Source organism: Bos grunniens, chromosome 14, assembly GCF_055505025.1.
Source record: "Bos grunniens cultivar Pamir isolate PY7600 chromosome 14, Bosgru_T2T1.0, whole genome shotgun sequence".
NCBI lineage: Eukaryota > Metazoa > Chordata > Mammalia > Artiodactyla > Bovidae > Bos > Bos grunniens.
This window is the reverse complement of record NC_141178.1, coordinates 79,417,561-79,435,324: the sequence shown is the minus strand read 5'-3', so window position 1 is coordinate 79,435,324 and position 17,764 is coordinate 79,417,561. Positions and strand designations below refer to the sequence as shown.

General features: G+C 54.4%; 1 protein-coding gene across 2 annotated transcripts in view; it reads left to right on the top strand.

Annotated features, from left to right (window-relative positions):
* COL22A1 (collagen type XXII alpha 1 chain) overlaps positions 1-17,764 on the top strand; it is a 230,834-nt gene that overhangs the window by 32,135 nt on the left and 180,935 nt on the right. For both annotated transcript variants that reach the window (XR_015140361.1, XM_086335603.1), the window contains exon 3: positions 1,122-1,688. Coding sequence is in view for 1 of the 2 variants with exons in the window: in XM_086335603.1 (XP_086191729.1) it covers positions 1,122-1,688 (567 nt within the window). In the remaining variant the exon portion in view is untranslated. The remainder of the gene's footprint in view (positions 1-1,121; positions 1,689-17,764) is intronic.

Genomic DNA, 17,764 nt, shown 5'->3' with positions numbered 1-17,764 from the left:
TCCAGAAGCCTGATCCGCTGCTCCCATTGTCATGGCCAAGACTCAGATTCTGGAAAAATCGAGGCAAGGGCATTTTGATGATTCCCCTGTCTACTTGGGCAGCACTTTGAAGTTTAGAAAACACTTTTCTTCCTATTATCTAACTGTAAAATGGGGACCAGCAAGCTCTCTGCACAGGGTTGCCCTGTGGATCAGAAATAAATTATAGTGCTGCATTTTATTTAATCAAAAGTGTCATATAGCTTATATAAAGTTTATATTTGTAAAGATATGAGCCTATTTTTATAAAGCACCGTAGACTTTCTAAAATATATGAATGCAATCCATTTTATATGATTTCTAATAGTGAGACACTGTGAACTGTTTAACTCTCTGACAGGAGAGGACTGGCTAAATAAATTATGTTCATCCCTGTGGCGGAATCTCTGCAGCCATGGAAACCAGCATTATCACACTGGAAATGGGCTCCTGGCCTATCACTGGATGCTGGGAACCAGCTTATATATCAGTGCCACGGGTACAGGCCCGCTTCTGCCAACAGCATAGATAAATACACCGTGGGTTAGCAGTAGTTATCTCTGCCCAGATGGAAATATGAGCGTTTGAAGATTTTTTGGATTGCCTTTTGCAGGTCTGAAAGACAATGAAGTCACTTTTGAACCAACATAGTAGGAGGAGTTAAAGAAACTGACAACAGTAGTCAGCACTGTTACATGACTGTTATGCACTTACATGGATATATCTGTAACCTATATATAATCATATATGCTTATACACAGTACATAATATATAATATATAATTATGTTATTCACTTGTATAAATACATGTAGACTATATATATAATTATCTATAGTATATAATATATACTTATATGTTATTCACTATGTATATATGTGAGTGTACATATTAACTATATACGTAGTCAGGTGAACTTCACAGCAATCTTGGGGAGACTCCCCATCAGATAGCCTTTAGGGAACCAAGGTTGGGGCTTTAAGGCGGCAGCCCAGCCTCGCTTCACCCTGCGGAGCGGGCGGGGCCTGGAGGCAGGTCTGGGGGACCCAGATGACCACGCTTCCAGCCCGCTGCAAGGACCCTGCCTTTCCCGTTGCCCCTGTAGGTTGCAAAACTGTCCACTATGACCTGGTGTTCGTGCTGGACTCCTCCTCGAGCGTGGGCAAAGAGAACTTCGAGAAGGTCCGGCAGTGGGTGGCCAACCTGGTGGACACGTTCGAGGTGGGCCCAGAGCGCACGCGGGTGGGCGTGGTGCGCTACAGCGACCGCCCGGCCACAGCCTTCGAGCTGGGCCGCTTCGGCTCGCGGGCTGCGGTGCGCGCGGCGGCGCGGCAGCTGGCCTACCACGGCGGCCACACGCACACGGGCGACGCGCTGCGCTTCATCACACGCCACAGCTTCACGCCGCGAGCCGGCGGCCGCCCCGGGGACCGCGCCTTCAAGCAGGTGGCCATCCTGCTGACCGACGGCCGCAGCCAGGACCTGGTGCTGCCCGCTGCCACGGCCGCGCGCCGTGCTGGCATCCGCATCTTTGCCGTGGGCGTGGGCGAGGCGCTGCGCGAGGAGCTAGAGGAGATCGCCTCCGAGCCCACAGCGGCGCACGTCTTTCACGTGTCTGACTTCGACGCCATCGACAAGATCCGGGGCAAGCTGCGGCGCCGCCTGTGCGAGAGTGAGTGGGGACCGTGCCCGGGGCGGGCGGGGCGAGGGGCAAACCCAGCTTCCAGGCAGAGGCGGGCCTGAGGACACCCTGCGGCTGCTCTGCAGCTCAGGAACCTGGAAACCCAGGCGCACCCACCCCCAGCGTGCACACCTACCCTCAGGGTCCCATGGGCCCTGTGCCTTGGGCCCTGAGTCCAGGGAAAGAAAATTCATGAGGGCTGGGTCCTAAACCCCATCCAGCCTCAGATTTTGGTTACCTGTCTCTGGTTGCAGCTCCATATCTGCCATGGGGACTATGCATTGGTTTCTCAGGGCCCTTGAGTCAGAGCAGGTGCTTGCAAGGCCTCGCCCAAGCACCTGCTCACACAGGTGAGAGATGTCAGGTCCTGCCCCTTTCCTGAGGTGTCACAGTGAAAAATCATGGAAGAATGGGGCACAGACCGCCTTCAGGAACTGTCCCCGACAAGCCCGAGGCAGCCACTTCAAGATGATGGCTGCTGCTGGTCCCAAAGGCCAGGGGCTCTTGACCTGTTGCTCTCTGAGGTCACCCGAGGCCTCCGAGTTATTTGTCTGGAATCTTGACTGTGGCTAGGGCTAGGGGGATGAGAGAGGGAAGAGTTTGTGGGTGGAGTAAGGGGACAACTGGGCAGAGAGCCAGGAGCCCCTAGGGCTCTGACCTGGGCGGCTGACCTCAAGATTCTAGTGGGGTCATCCTGAGGCCAGCCCCCTCTCCAGGACAGGAGGGGCTGGAGTGGGTTTCTCCTGTGTCAACCTTTCCCCAGCTTCAGCCTGTGCCTGCTTCACTGGGGTGACATTCCTTCCTTGCTGGTAACTTCCCCCTCCCGGGCCCAGGTGGGGGCAGGGAGCAGTGTTGCCTCTGTCTTACTGACTTCTCTGGGGGACTGAGCCCTGGGTCAGGGAGCCCCGAGGGTCCCACCTAGACAGGGGCAGGAGGCTGGGTCAGTGGAGGAGGGACTGACAGTGGGAACAGCAGGCCGGAGCTGCAGGGACCTGGTCTCAGGGATGGGCCAGCCTTGCAGCTAAGACTTGTCTGAGCCTTGATGCTTGTCTCCATTTCTTTTGCACTCTGTGGCTTTTTCTCTGTGTTGACTTTCTCAATCTCTACTTACTTATTCACAGATACTTAATGAGAGTCTGTTTTTTGTGCAGCCTTGTGCTGATTTCTGGGCCTATAGAAAAAGATAAGACACAGCCCTTGCCCTCAGGCTTTCCTCATCTGTTGCTGTTCAGTCTCTAAGTCGTGTCTGACTCTTTGAGACCCCATGGACTGCAGCACGCCAGGATCCCCTGTCCTTCATCATCTCCTGGCGTTTGCTCAAACCCATGTCCATTGAGTCAGTGATGCCATCCAGCCATCTCATCCTGTACCCTTGTGCTGCCTTCAATCTTTCTCAGCATCAGGGTCTTTTCTGATGAGTTGACTCTTCACATCAGGTGGCCAAAGTATTGGCACTTCAGCATCAGTCCTTCCAAGGAATATTTAGGATTGATTTCCTTTAGGATGGACTGGTTGGATCTCCTTGCTGTCCAAGGCATTCTCAAGAGTCTTCTTTAGCACCACAGTTCAAAAGTATTGATTCTTCGGCGCTCAGCCTTCTTTATGGTCCACACATGACTACTGGGAAAACCATAGCTTTGACTAGACAGACCTTTGTTAGCAAAGTAATGTCTTTGCTTTTGAATATGCTCTCTAGGTTTGTCATAGCTTTTCTTGCAAAGAGTAAGTGTCTTTTAATATCATATCTGCAGTCACCATCTGCAGTGATTTTGGGGCCCAAGAAAATGAAATCTGTTCCTCATCTAGATATTGGGAAAGACACCAAAGAAAAGAATGTGGTGGGTGAGGTCCTGCTGTGGTTTTGGTGGATGGTGACCTTGAGAATGAGGGAGGGCTTCCTGGAGGAGGTGGCACTTAGTTTAGAAGAAAGAGCACAAGCTTCAGGATGAGGTGGCAACGTTTAGTCAGTGCACTATAATGATTGGAGGAGAGGAGCAGAGTGGGGGCTGGTGGCTTTGTGTGATTGTCAAGGCCTGGATAAAGAGGGGCCTTGTGTGCACCGCGAGGCATTGAGGGTTCTGGGCAGGACGTGACATGGTCAGATCTTCGCGGAGAAAGGAATCCTGGCAGGTTAGTGAGCCCCCTCACAAGACAGCTGGGCAACTTCAGAGAATGGTGTTGGGGGTGGATGCCCAGGCCCGTTTTACAGATGAGGAAAGGGATGCCCAGAGGGTTAAGGGACACTCACCTGCTCCATAGCGTGCAGTTCACTGGCTGTGGACTTCCACAGTGACTTCATTTGACCCTCGTTACAGCCTCCTAAGATACAGATGCTCCCCTTCTTGCTGAATGCTGAGATCCAAGGGGGCACAGCTGCAAGGCCTGCAGGGCCCTCAGCAGCAGTCCAGAGAGGTGATGGCGCCACGTGGGGAAGAGGAGGAAGGGAGGATGAACTGCTGCGCCACGGCCAGGTAGAGACATGATCTAGGTGCATATGGCCAGAAATACCGGCTGACAGAGGCGGGTGCTAGGACCAGGTCAGCCCAGGGGCAGTCATCCAGCCTGGTGGCTCAGAGTCTGTGAGCACCCAGCTGACCACTCCCGCCAGCATCTCTTCATCCTGGCAGCCTGGGTTCAAAGTGGTTCTTCGTCTTGGCAGACCAGAAGCTAGATTTTGAAGAGGTTCCCCCTCCCAGGGGATGGCTTTGGGAATGGTTCGGACAACCCTGGAGACGTCAAGTCACTGGATCGTGTTGCCCAGTTAATAAAGTGGCAGTGTGGGCACAGAATCTGGGCTGTCGGCCTCTGCCCTCATCCCCCTGTGCCCCTAGAACACAGATTTCACCACCACTGACCCTGGGTCTGAGCGAGGGACAATGGTCACAGGTAACAGCAAACCCTGCTCTAACTTGCTTAAGGAGTAAGACACAGGGACATCACCCAGGATGCAGAGGCCAGCGGTTGGGCAGCCCCGAGCGGGGACCGGGCCCTCTACTCTCCTGTTGCTCTGCTCGCCTTTGCTGTTAATTCTGTTCTTGGCAGATTTGTGTGTCAGCGTCCGGCAGTGACCAGCGTGGATGGAAGAGATGCTGATGAGGTTCTGTTTGGAGAAGACTGAGGTTGGGGAGGGAGAGGGAGGCACCGGGAGCCAGTGGCTGGAGCAGGGATGGCAGGGAGCCGGGGCCCCTGGGTGGGGAGGGCCTGACCATCACAAGCTCTGGTCTCCTCGTCTCAGGGAGAATCGCGGCTGCCCACTCGGCCGTGACCCAGAGGGAGCAGGAAAGGAGTCCCTGCCTCACTCCCTGTCCGCCGGGCTGGCTGACATCCCACAGCAGCCAGCGAAAGGGCTGGGTGACAGGGGCCCGAGCAGGACAGAGAAAGAGCGGGTGTGGGTTGGACCCAGGAGAGGAGAGGGTGACCCCACAGGCCTGGACTTGACTAGCTGGACGCCTTTTAGACCCTGTGACTGTCCCCAGCCAATCACCGTAACCTCAGAGTGAAAGCAGGCTGACTCTCTGGGCCTGAACCACAGGACCCTGTTTGATATTGTGCAGTGGGGTCAGTTACTGCCTCTCCTCCCCCAGGGAAAGGGATCTGACCCCGGCAGGAACACCAGGGACCAGACCCAAAGGGGAAAGGATGCACGTCCAGCCGGCCAGCACATCTCACATTTGCTGTGGAAATGTCAGGAGAAAGTCAGGACTCTCCCTCGCAGGCTTCTCCACATGCCTGAATGGAGGGAAGAGTCGAGTTATTCTTAATCATCTGAAGGGAATCCGGTTTGTAAATACAGCTGGAGGCTGAGAGGGTCCGCTGTATTCTGGAGACTCAGGAAGCAAAATGTCTTCACAATTGCTTCAATTAGAAACAAAGCAAAACAAAACAGAAGAGCGAACAGGAACGTAGTGGGAAGCACATGGCGGGTGAGATTGAGGAGCCTCACAGCATCCAAACAGCCAGAAGCCCTTTGGCACAGGCAGGGTACCTGCAGATGATGCATGGTCTGGATCTGGGCTGTTCCCGCGGGGGCTTCTCACTGATGACCTGGGAGATCTGAGAGTAAGGACATGGGTTTCCAGTGTTGTGATCATTCAGTCCATCCAGTCCACTCATTCATTTATTCATTCAACAGCCATGGTGGATTCACACTAATCTGTTCATTCATTCAACTTCAACCCAACCGTACGCTGTAGTCAGCATTGGTTCACTTCAGTCCATCTGTCGGTCCATTCATTCATTCACTGAGCAGTCACACACTGAGTGAGTCCTCTGCCAGGCAATTATCAGGTGTCCAGGATGCGGTGTTGGAGCTGATGTCCTTCTTGTCCTTGGGAAGCTTTTCCTCCTGGAGGCAGCAGGGAAGTGACACATGATTATACCACAGACTGTGCATGCTGGTTGCCTCCTGCCGTTTGAAATTTCTGTTCGTTTGTCTGCGTCAGAGCTGCCTTCACCCACGGAATATAATCCTTACCAAGGAAAGGCTGTTCCTAGGGGTACCAGTGCCTGGAACAGAGCCTGGGATGGAGGAGGAGCTGCCTGAATGTTGTTGAAAAAGAAATCAGGGGCAGCAACCTGCAGTGGATTCTGTGCTGTGCATGTTGGAAGCAACTCATGCAATGATCTACTGCCTCCCAAATGCAAAGACTAAGCATATTCAGCAAATCTGAAATCCTAGCCAACAATAACTGTTTCCCTCGTGTGTATGTTGGTGAGCAGAGTGGAACAATTAGACGTTGGAGGTTGATGAATGTCTGGAAAAGGTAGGCTGGGGCATGGGGGGTGGGGGGTGAATCATACCTGCACCCTATGGCAGGCCACATCTGGGGGAGAAGGACCCCAACCTGACTTCCCAGGGTGTGGGGGAGGTGAACAGCACTCAGAGAGCCCGCTGTTCTCTGAGCACCAAACGTTTTGAAGGCTGGGGAGGATATTTGCGTTTCATTCACACTGTGTTCTCACCCAGCCCAGTTGGGGTGGGGGGAAGGGGCGGTGTCAGTGCTCACGATTTGCATCTGGGGAAACTAGTGCCTCGTCCCGCGCTGGCCATCACATGTGGCCAGTGACCAATCTGGAGCTGGTCCAGACTGAGAAGTGCCTGAGTGCCATACCCACTGGATTTTGTAGACGAGGTATGAAAAAAGGGAGTAAAGCATCTCATGCATCTTTTTATATTAATTACATGTTTAAATGATAGTATTCTGGAAATGTGGGGCTTCCCTTGTAGCTCAGTCAGTAAGAGTCTGCCTGCAATGCAGGACACCTGGGTTGGATTCCTGGGTCGGGAAGATTTCCCCTGGAGAAGGAAATGGCAACCTACTCCAGTACTCTTGCCTGGAGAATCCCATGGACAGAGGAACCTGGCAGGCTACAGCCCGTGGGGTCGCAAGAGTCAGACACGACTGAGAGATGAAGCACACACACATCCTCAAAATTTAGGGTTCAATACAACATATTCCTAAAAGTAATTTTACCTAGTTCTTTTTACTTTTTTAAAACTGTGGCTGCTAGGAAATTTCATACGATCTTCTTCCTCCTCCGCTTCCTCCTCCTCCTCCGTCTTCTATGATGCTGATGCTGCAGATGGGAACTGAGGTATGACTGCTTCCAGAGCCTGTGCTTTCCAGCCAGCCTGGCTACCAGAGGGAGGCAGGGCAGTCTTGGGGGACAGTAGGGAAACTGAGTCCCAGCTCAGCGCACAGGAGGTGAGGGGCCAGTGTCCAGGTGGGTGCCCAGCCCCAGCCCTCAGGCAGGACAGGCTGGGATGTGGGGGCCGTGGCTGCCCTGCTCTGGTCTGGAAGCCCAGCCGGGAGTGACCATGTGAGCAGAGGAGGGGGTGATGTGGGGACAGGACCAGGCATGAGATTGGACAGCGCTTTTTGAGGGTGGCTGCTGCAGAAGCTTCTCTTTGTCCAAATTGCTCCTGGATCAGCCATGGACTCGAACTGTCCTGCTTCTCAGGCCTCAGAATGCCATCATCCCTCTCTGCTTGGAGCAAAATTCCCATAACCTGCCTCCTAAATCATAGCAGCAAATAGGATAACTTAGTGCCGCCAGCTGATTTTTTTTTTTTTTCTAATGCATTTATGGCTTCCTTTCCACGTCCATCCTTTCTCAGAGTTCATATTCACAACACTTAGGTACTTATATTGGCTTTTACCCCATGGCCACTCCTGGTCCCTCGGAGGGTGGCTAGTTCAGGTCACTCCTGAAGTGGCCCTGCTGGCTGGGAGCAGACCTGGGATTTTGACCTCACTCTGACCGCAGAGCCTGAGCTCTTCCCACTAAGTTTGGATATTCAGGAACCATCTTTAAACCTACTGTGGCTTTGAAGTCTCACCCCAATCCCCTAAGTAAGTTTTCCTTCTGTCGCTGACGGCACTGAGGGGCCGAGTGGCTTATCCAGGATCACAGGGAATCAGGCCTTCGACTCCTCACCCAGCTCAACACTCAGTGCCCGCGAGTCTGAGCTTTTCTGAGCTGTCCTTCCGTAGTAATCCCATCAGATGTCTAATTATTGAACCCTACCAGGGCCTGGACCAGCCCTGGCTCCTGCACGGTGACCAGTGGCTGTTTGTTCAGTAGACAGATGAAGGTCATGGTAGCTGAAGAAATCTTTATCCTCATTTTATAAATGAAAGAGATGATCTGCAGACTTAGGAGTGGACCAGCAGCAGCAGCAGCATTAAGCATGCATGGCGGTGTTGTCAGAGGCCTGTTTCTAGCATCATGACCTCCGTGGCCTTGCCCAGTGACCTCCCCTAAGGTCTGCTCTGGCCCATGGCTCACTGTCCCCCTGGCCCTGGACTCATCCAGGGAAGCACTTCCGTGTCAGGGCATCAGCTCCTGCCCCTCCATGGCCTGCCGAGGCCCCCAGGGGACTGGATCTCAGCCTGGCTTCCTGCAGAGCGTGGGGCGGAGGCCCAGCCCCAGAGCCGCAGCTGTAATTAAGAGCCCTCTCCACCCTGGGCTCGGTCACGGCCACGACACAGCCTTTATATAGCTGGTGGTGTGGCCTTCAGCGATCCTGTGGCTGCCAGCACCCACAGCCGGGGAGCCTCCACCTACTTCTATTCTGGGGACGCTCTCTGGTGGTCCTGCCTCCCCTCTCCCCAGGGACAAGGGCCATGTCCTGGGCTGTGTCCTGTAGCTCTTGGATGTTAGTGTGACAGGGCCCAGGAGGAGCTTCTCGTGTCTCTGCAGCCTCCCTCCCTCCCTCCTCTGTGCTATGTGTCCACATGCTTTCCCAGTGGGTTTTGACTACTGGATGCGATCCTTACTCACTCACACACACTGACACACACACACACACAGAGGGGCTTTCTTATGTGTGAGGTGGAATGCATTTCACTGTTCTCCTGCAGATCTCACGGGGAGCATGTCGGCATCCCCTCCCCAGCCATGCGTTTCACCAGTTTGTGATTTTATGCATGTCCTCAGCCCCTGCAAGAAGGGTCCCGACGTCCTCTGCTCGTTAGACCTGCTCACAGACTTGGCTACCGTGAGGATGGGGAAGATGGGCCTGGGGGCTGGGCACTGAGATTCCTTGAGAGGCTCTTTATTGCTTTTGACCGTATCTGCCATAGGCCACTTCACCTTCAGGTGAGGGAATCACTTGAAAATATATTCTATGCTTTTTTTTTTTTTAATAGCAAAAAACAGTGTGAGTAAATCACAGGACTTATTTGTGTAACTGGGAACGGACCAGGTGGACCTTTGAAGACAGCAGCTCGCGGCAGTGCGTGTCTTAAAGGCTCTCTGTGATACGCTTGTGTTACTTTCTCAACACATATTTTTTGTTTCCCTCTTATCTCCTGGACTTTGTTCTGAGGCAAGGGGATCACGATGGTGAGTGATCACATCTGAGATTCTACTTTTAGGGCAATACTTTCCAGAAAGAAGATGGAGGGAAAAAAAAAATCAAGTGAACTTGATTGTGATTTCATAGAGTGGTTAAGTGCTTTGAAGAAATGAGAAAGGGTTGCATGATAAAGGGTCTTAAGTGGGAAGGTTATAGGAAGGCCTTTGAGAAGAGAAAAGCTGGAATGACGTGGAACAGCCGTTCACGCCAAGGTTGATGGGCCAGAGTTCCAGCAGAGGCAAGCAGGAGAGCCAAGGGCCTGCAGGAGGCCTGGGCCTGATGCTGGTGGAGGAGGGGCTGGGCCTGGCGGGGGTGGGCAGCAGTGGTGCCCAGGGGTGGAGCATCATGGCGCTTACCTGTGAGGGCCGCTTACCCCCGAGGGGTGCTTATCGCCAAAGCCGCCGAGGGACCCTTACTGTTGAGGGTGGATGCTGAGGCTTGACTCTGGGGCTTGATTCTCCAGAGTCCACTCAGCTGGGAGGGGGCCGAGAACCAGCCAAGGGCAGAGCGCACCTCAGCACCCAAGAATGTCCCCTTGAGGACCAAGAGATACTGTCCAGGGAGAGCCTGGGCCCAGCTGTTGGCATGTCTGGGCGGCGTGTCTGGGCTGGGAGTCTGTTTGGGCCTGTCTCCCTCGGGGCCTGAGTCTTGTGGTCATCAGAGAGGGCACAGCCCTGCTGGCGGCCTTGTGCCCAGGGACCAAGTCCTCCTGTCCCCACCTGTCTCCTTTCCCACGTCCCTCTGCATGGCCCAGAGACTTGTGAGGTCAGCGCATGCGTGCACACACACACACACACACACTTACTCACATACACCCCATAAACCATACATACACCCCCCCACACTCTACACACACCCACACACACCCCATAAATCATACATGCACCCCCAGACACTGCACACACCACACACACACTCACATCTAGGAGCACACACGTGCCCATGAGGCGACCTGCCCAGCTTGTCCCCCCTGGATGGATCTGAAGCCGGGCCAGAGCCGGCGGCCGCCCCAGCTGCGGGTTTGGAGCCTCTACGTGGATGCCTGTGGCCTGGCTCCCTGACCACATCGCCTTCAGGAAGCGAGGCTGGGGGTCCCACCCTTTGCCTGAAGGTCACTGGGAGGTCCTCCCTGGGAAAACTTGTCTTGATTGAGGTCACCCCCTGGAAACGGTCATGGGGTTTCTTAATTCTGATTATGAGCTGGGACATTTTATTGGAAAATTACTGAAAGCAATGGAAAACTAAAAACCACCCATCACTCATTCTTGATTTGTGTGCTTGGGGAAGAAGGCAGAGTTGCCCAGCCCGGCCCCACAGGGCCCGCGCCCCCGATGAGGCCCCTGCCTGACTCCTCTGTTGGCCGCATCTGCGTGACCCACATGTCCAAACCCCAGAGCTTCCGCCTTTAGCCTCTGCTGAACCAGGGAGGGCAGCTCGTGTTGTCCACACTTGCTGATGGGTGTTTCCCGATGCACAGAAGGAGTAGGCCCCCTCGCATCCTGAGTTCTCCCCACCTGACCATCGCTTTCTGCTGCTGGGTTCTGGGGTCTTAGGATGGCTGTCCTGCCTTTTAAGTGCTGAGCTCTCTGTGGATTTGTGCAGGTAGGGAGGCTCCTAGAGCAGGCTTGCACATGCCCAGTGACTCCCCCCGGTGCAGTGTGGGCTGGTGGGAGGCCTTGGCACCCCGCACCCTGGGTGAAGCCTCAGGCCCGTTAGCTCACCTCTTCCTGTCCTGTTCATTGGTACAAAGAGGATGATGGTGACATTTCTACCTTGTTGAGCGTCCTAAAAAATCTAAGGATTGGGATGCGGAAAGTGCTTGACACAACAATGGCCCTGAGCACACATTCTGCCACTGTCTTCTCTTACTGTGTGTGTCGGCATGTGTGGGCTGTAGCCCCCAGGCTCCTCTGCCCGTGGGGTTCCCCAGGCAAGAGTACTGGAGTGGGCTGCCATTTCCTTCTCCAGGGGACCTTCCCGACCCAGGGATGGAACCTGCATCTCCTGCGTTAGCAGGCCAGCTCTTTACCGCTGAGCCGCCTGGGAAGCTCACGTGTGCATAGTTATTGTTTGTCAGAAAGGTGATTGAGTTTATGTGTTTTATGCAGGGCAGTATTTCTTGACCTTTTAAAAATAATTATCTCCTTTGAAGGGTATTTATGTAAGTGTTTTGTTTCCTCTCATTGCCTGCTTCTCTGAAACCGTAATATCACACCTACTATTTATGCTGTTTGGGTAGGTTGAACTTTGGAGGGCCCCATCTGAAATCCCTCAGATTTTTTCAAACCCTCACTGAAAGCCATTTTTGCTCCTTTGGAGGCAGTATTACCTGCTTTGGGAATGCGTGGTTTCTGGCGTGTGTGAGGATTACAGGATGAGAATTTGGGGAGGGCCTGCGTTCATAGCCTGCCCTCTGCCCCTGGGGAGCTACAGTGTTGTAGCATCTGGGTTGAGCAGATGGACTGAGGTCTACAGGCCCCAGTTAAACACAAGTTTCTCTGTTTGACAGCTTCCTTTTTTAACCTTTAGTTTTTACTATAAATCGAGGACAGTAATATTACTACCTACTCTCTGGAGCCCAGGGAACATGCACATGAAAGGCTCCCTTTGTAGCCTGGCACAGAGTTTGTGACCATCATAATCAGGGCACGGCCTTGCCAGCATTTCTGATCTGTGGACAGAGACTGGATGGAATCCCAACTCTGCCCGCTGCCTGCTGCCCGCTGGTGGTGCCTGGGCTGGAGTGTGAGCCTCTCTGAGCCTTGGTCTCCTCGTCTGAAAGAATGTGATATTTACTGATCTAGTGAACCACTTACAGTGGTTCTTGTTTTTATTGCATTGTTTATTATCATACTTAATACCATGATGCTGGGAAAGATTGGAGGCAAAAGCAGAAGGGGGCGAAAGAGGATGAGATGGTTAGATAGCATCACTGACTCAATAGACATGAATTGGAACAAACTCCAAGAGATAGTGAAAGACAGGGAAGCCTGGTATGCTGCAGTTCATGGGGTCAGAGAGTCAGGTGCAACTGATAAACTATTTTTATGACAAATCTATATTTGAAAAAAGTAAAAAACTGAAGTTCTGAGACATAACGACTGCGTTTGAGCTCCTCATCCCAGGAGAGAATCAGGCAGGGTCTCGAAGTTCACGCACTTTGGATTCTGTAAAGAGAGTTAGCCTATTCAGGAAGGCAAGCCCGTCCTTGACCTAGTGCAGGGGCTGGCCAACTCCAGCCCGCAGGCCAGATCCGCTCAGGCACCACGTTTTACACAGTGAGTTTTATTGGAGGATGTAGTTCATGTCAGCTTGTTTACATATGGCCGGTGGCTCTGTTCACACAACCACAGGCAGAGTGGTTGTGACAGCGACCACGTGGCCCATGAAGTCCGAAGTGTTTACTCTCTGGCTCTGTAGAGGGAAAAATCACGGACTCCCGATGATGGGTTCTGATGCAATGGTTAGGAGAATCTGAAGTCGCTGCCACTGTCTCCTGGGGTGACCCTGGAGAGGGCGTTTCATGGGGTGCTGAGCAGGGTGTGTGGGGTTCCCACCCACCTATTATATTATAAATTAATATGTATTTTACATTATATTATAAATTAATACATTAAAAATTAATATTAACTATTATAAATAATATGTTATATATAATCCCACCCATTATATACTGAAAATTATAAATTATCCAGAAGGCCCCTTCCCTTCTGTGTCTTGATTGTCATCCTGCATAACCCTCTCCCCTGCCCCCAGGAGCTGTTGCTTTATAGGTGCTTCCTCGCCTTGCCATTTTTTAGGGGTGACTCGTGTATCCTAAAAAGTCCTTCTGCCATCCCACGTCTTAGACAAGGATTCATACCCCGGTACGACTAAAAAGGACTCAAGGTCAGCTGTGGGTCTGCGTGCTCCCCTTGCCACTGCCCGGCTGTGGGATGGTCCCAGCCATGGCGCTCTTTGTCCCTGGGCCATCCCAGACAGAGTGCGTGCACGCAGGCATGACTGTCTCATTTACTGGCATCGTCACGCCAGGAGTTCCAGCTCAGGGAGGGAGGTTTGACTCTGCACTTGCCACAGTGGCTTTCGTGTTGCGTTGGTAAAGGGATGAAATGTAGTGGCCACAGTGAAATTGGCACTTGCAAAATGTATATACACGTATACACAGTCTATATATACACACGTGTCTGTAAATAAGTATGCATCTATATAATTAACTATGTGGAGGAATTCTGCCTTCTGAGTGTCTCTCACGTCCTGTAGCTAACCTTGACCTAGCTGATCTGGATTCACACTTGTGGGAGGGCGAGGGGGGCACAGGGGTTACACGGTGTCTGGGGCTTTCCAAGAAATGCGGCTGATTAATTGCTGTGCTTCTGATACAGCCTCACGCTTCCTGGAAGGCTGAAGGAAAACAATTGTCAAAGCAGCATGTTCTTGGCGACTTTTTGGCTGTAAAATGTGTCTGTCTTTGTCCTTTTAATGACACAGATTCAGGTTTCTTTGAGTTTATCCACATATAAACACAACAAATCACAGACACACAGTCACACAGACACAGATACACACACACACTCAAACACACGGGCACGCAAACACACATGCCCACTCAGAACACACACATGGATCATGTATGTGCCTACACACACTCACACACGAATCTAGAGACAGGTGGTCCATACAGCAAAACCCCCTTCCTCCTGACCCTCACCCTGGAAGTTGTAAAATTACAGCTTTATTAAAAATCAGTGCATTTGGGGCTTTCCAGGTGCTGCTAGGGGTAAAGAATCTGCCTGCAGATTCAGGAGACTTAAGAGATGCAGGTTCAATCCCCGGGTTGGGAAGATCCCCTGGAGGAGGTTCTGGCAGCCCACTTCCGTATTCTTTCCTGGAGAATCCCATGGACAGAGGAGCCTGGAGGGTTACAGTACATAGGCTTGCAAAGAGTCGGACACAACTGAAGCGACTTAGCAGACACGTACGCGTGGGAGAGAGATGGAGGAATCTCATGGGGAATAGGAACAAAAAACCCCAGTGCATATGGAGTGTCTGTCTGCGCTTCTGAAATACCTGCTCATATTCTGGACGTAGCCAGTGTTGCTTGATCAAGTAATGAACACATAGTGATTTTCTTTGGTTTGTTTGTTTTCAGTCCATCTCCTGTTCCTTGCATCAGTCTAACAGCTGGACGTAGGATGAGTGACCAAGGCAGGGGCAGTGATGACAGGAGCTCTTGGAGGGGCCCCAGCTCCCCTGCAGGGCGAGCCCGGCGTCCCTCGCCGCTTGCTCAGCCTGGGTGTTTTGCGCTGCTGCCGTGTCTGCCTAGGGCCTGAGATCTGCCCTGAGCTCAGGTTGAACCAGAGGAGCCTGTACTGGTGGACCCTGTGGGACCCATGGTTCCAGGGGTTGGAATGCAGAGCTGGGCATCTCCAGTGACCTCCACCTTGACCAAAGCCTGCCCAGCACTGGGGAGGCCCTGAGCCCCGAACCCCAGGCAGAAGAACAAAAGGAAACCTACCCACTGTGCACTCTGTTACGTGTAAGTCACCAATCAAGTGTGAAAAGTGTCCCCGGAAACATGTCCCATCCCCGTAACGTGGGCCTAGGAGGCGGGCGAGACCCCCGTCCAGTGGTGTCTAGGACACAGCGGCCCCAGTCTGCCCAGCCTATGCCCAGCCCCCTTCTCGTCACTGCTCCTGCTCAGTTGGCCTTGCCTCACAGGGCCCTTGTGGGGGTAAGGACCCCCCAGGCTGCAAGGTCAAGTGTTGTCCACAGACCCCACCGAAGGCTGCCCCTCACGGTCCTGGTGCCCCCAGGCTCAGGGTGGAGCAGGAGAGGGAGCTGGAGCTGAGCCCAGCACCCCAGGCAGGTGGGCTGGGCAAAGCCCGGGAGATGGGGTGCGTGTCCCCGAGAAGGTTGTCTGAGGGCAGGCCTAGGGTGGGCGGAAGGGTCGGCCTTCGGAAGTTAGGAAAGGTGAGCGGAGGTTTGACCAGACAGCCCAGCACCTGGTGATGCCCTGGTGAAGACACGGGGCTGGAAGGGGATGGGGCAGCAGCCATGGTCAGCTGGGAGGAGGGGGGGCCCCCGTGCCTGCACTCCCTGTGTGAGGTCGGCAGGAAGCCGCACTGCGGAAGGGGCTCCGCAGCCTCTGCCTGCAGGTCCTTGGGGGAGGCTGCCACCTGTGGCGGGTGGGCGGGCAGCCCTAGGTGGGGGCCCTGCTCCCCGGACCGTGTGCCCTCGTGCCCCAGCCTTCCTCCCGGCCTCAGCCCCGGCTCCACTCAGCGCTCTGCCTCTGCGGCTGGTTTGTCCAGTGTTGGGGGGAGGCAGCCAGGCTGGCCGTGCTGACCCACTGGCCTCCCCATGGCTCCCACGGAAATGCAGCTGGTGGCCGTTCCAGGAACCCACCTCCGCCGACCTTGGGGAGAGTGGCCAGGGGCAGGTGGGCCTGGGGGCTGGCTGTGTCTGCCTCTGCCTGGTGCCCTGGTGCCCACCTTGCCATCCCACCCCCCACACACAGGCGTTCAGGGCCTGACACGGTGCACAGCTGAGCTGGGCCCCACTGTCCACAGTGGGCTCCAGGCCTCTGTCTCTCTCCCCTGACTGGGGACATGACCCTGAGTCTGGACACAGTCTGACCCCAGTCCGCCTGCTAATGGAGAGGCTGTGGCTGAAAGTAGAGAGAAGAGACTGGGTATCTTGCTCGCCCATCCGCCCTGAGACCCACAGACGCTGTGGGTAGCGGTCAGGGGTGTGCCTGTGAGGAGGCATTTGTGCTCCCTCAGCCTGTCCTCTTTCCTGAAATGCAGCGGGGAGGTGGTTTGTCCTGGCCACATGCTGAGGGCCTCAGATCTGCACTGCCTCCAGAGCTGGGTTCCCGAGGCCTCTTCCCGCCGTGGGTCTCCCCCTTCTCCCCCCACCCCCCGCCTCCGGTCTTCCCAGCCCAGTCTCAGCCCCTCTGCACAGGGCCAGGGGGACGTATCTTGTTCACCCTTCTCTGGAGTCATGTGATAATTTTGCCGCTTTTTTGGTTTTACCTATTTTTCCATCTCCTCAGACTCCATGTTGGAAGGAATGGAGGGTTCCTTTTGCCTAGCTTTTCTCGCCCGTTCAGCAACCTTTTCACGTGGGACCCCTGCCCTGTGTGAAAACCTTGGGGCTGCTCCCTGTCCTCTCTGATTCTGCAGAAGCTCGGGGTTCGGGGGTGCGGACACCTCAGGTGACACCTCGCTGGGCACCGGCGTCCTGGGGTGAGGGGGACCGTGACCCCGTGGGATCGCCATGGCCTCAGCCCTGAGTCTGGAGCCTCCTGTCCTTTCTCTTGTCCAGTCCCTGTTGGAACCCTGAAGGGTCGATGCTAAGGGTGTGGATTCGGTTCTGGAACTGAGGAGACAGTCTCGGAAGGTCAGAGAAGATGGAGGGTGCCTCGCACAGAGAGCGTGGCTTCCCCCACGAAGCCTCCCCGGCCCCTGGCCGTCCACATGGTGCTTTCGGGGTGCAGGGCGGGGTCGTGCTGCCATCCCACACTGGGCGTGAGCTCTGCCTCCTGGTGGTGAACTCTGTTACTCAGAGGCCTGACCCTGTCCTCTGAGACGCTCCCTCCTGTAGCCTCTGGGCCTCCTCCCTGCCCCGGGTCCTACTCCCATCTCACGAGCCTCTCCTTCTCAGCCTCCTCTGCTGGTCAGTTCTCGTGTCCCGGCGTGTGACACGGGAGGCTGGGACCTACTCCGAGGCCTCCTCTTGGCCCTCTCACTCTCCAAACCATGTCCTCCACGCCCTCCCAGCACGTTAAACGCTGTCCGCACATGGGCCACTCCCAAACCAAAAGCCAGGCGCCTCGTCTTGGAGTCGGAAAGCCAGGCTTATGGATCTGGTTGCTTGCTGGGTGTCTTGAGACACCTCAAACACAGGGTGGTGGGAACTGGACTTGGGTTCTCTGTTTTCCAGATGGGTTCTTCCTACAGGTTTCCAGACACTCAGAACATTCTTTCTGGTTCTCTCCTCATCTAGTCGGCCACCCGCCTGCTCATTCTGCTTGGCAGAGAGCCCAGGGTCTGACCGCCTCTCCCTCCGCAACCCTGTGGCTCTCTGCCACCCCCTGGCTGGTCCCTCCGCCCCCATCTTGCCCAGGCAGAGGGGCATCTCCCACCAGGGCCTGTCCGCCCCCATCCTTGCCCAGGCAGAGCGGCATCTCCCACCAGGGCCTGTCCGC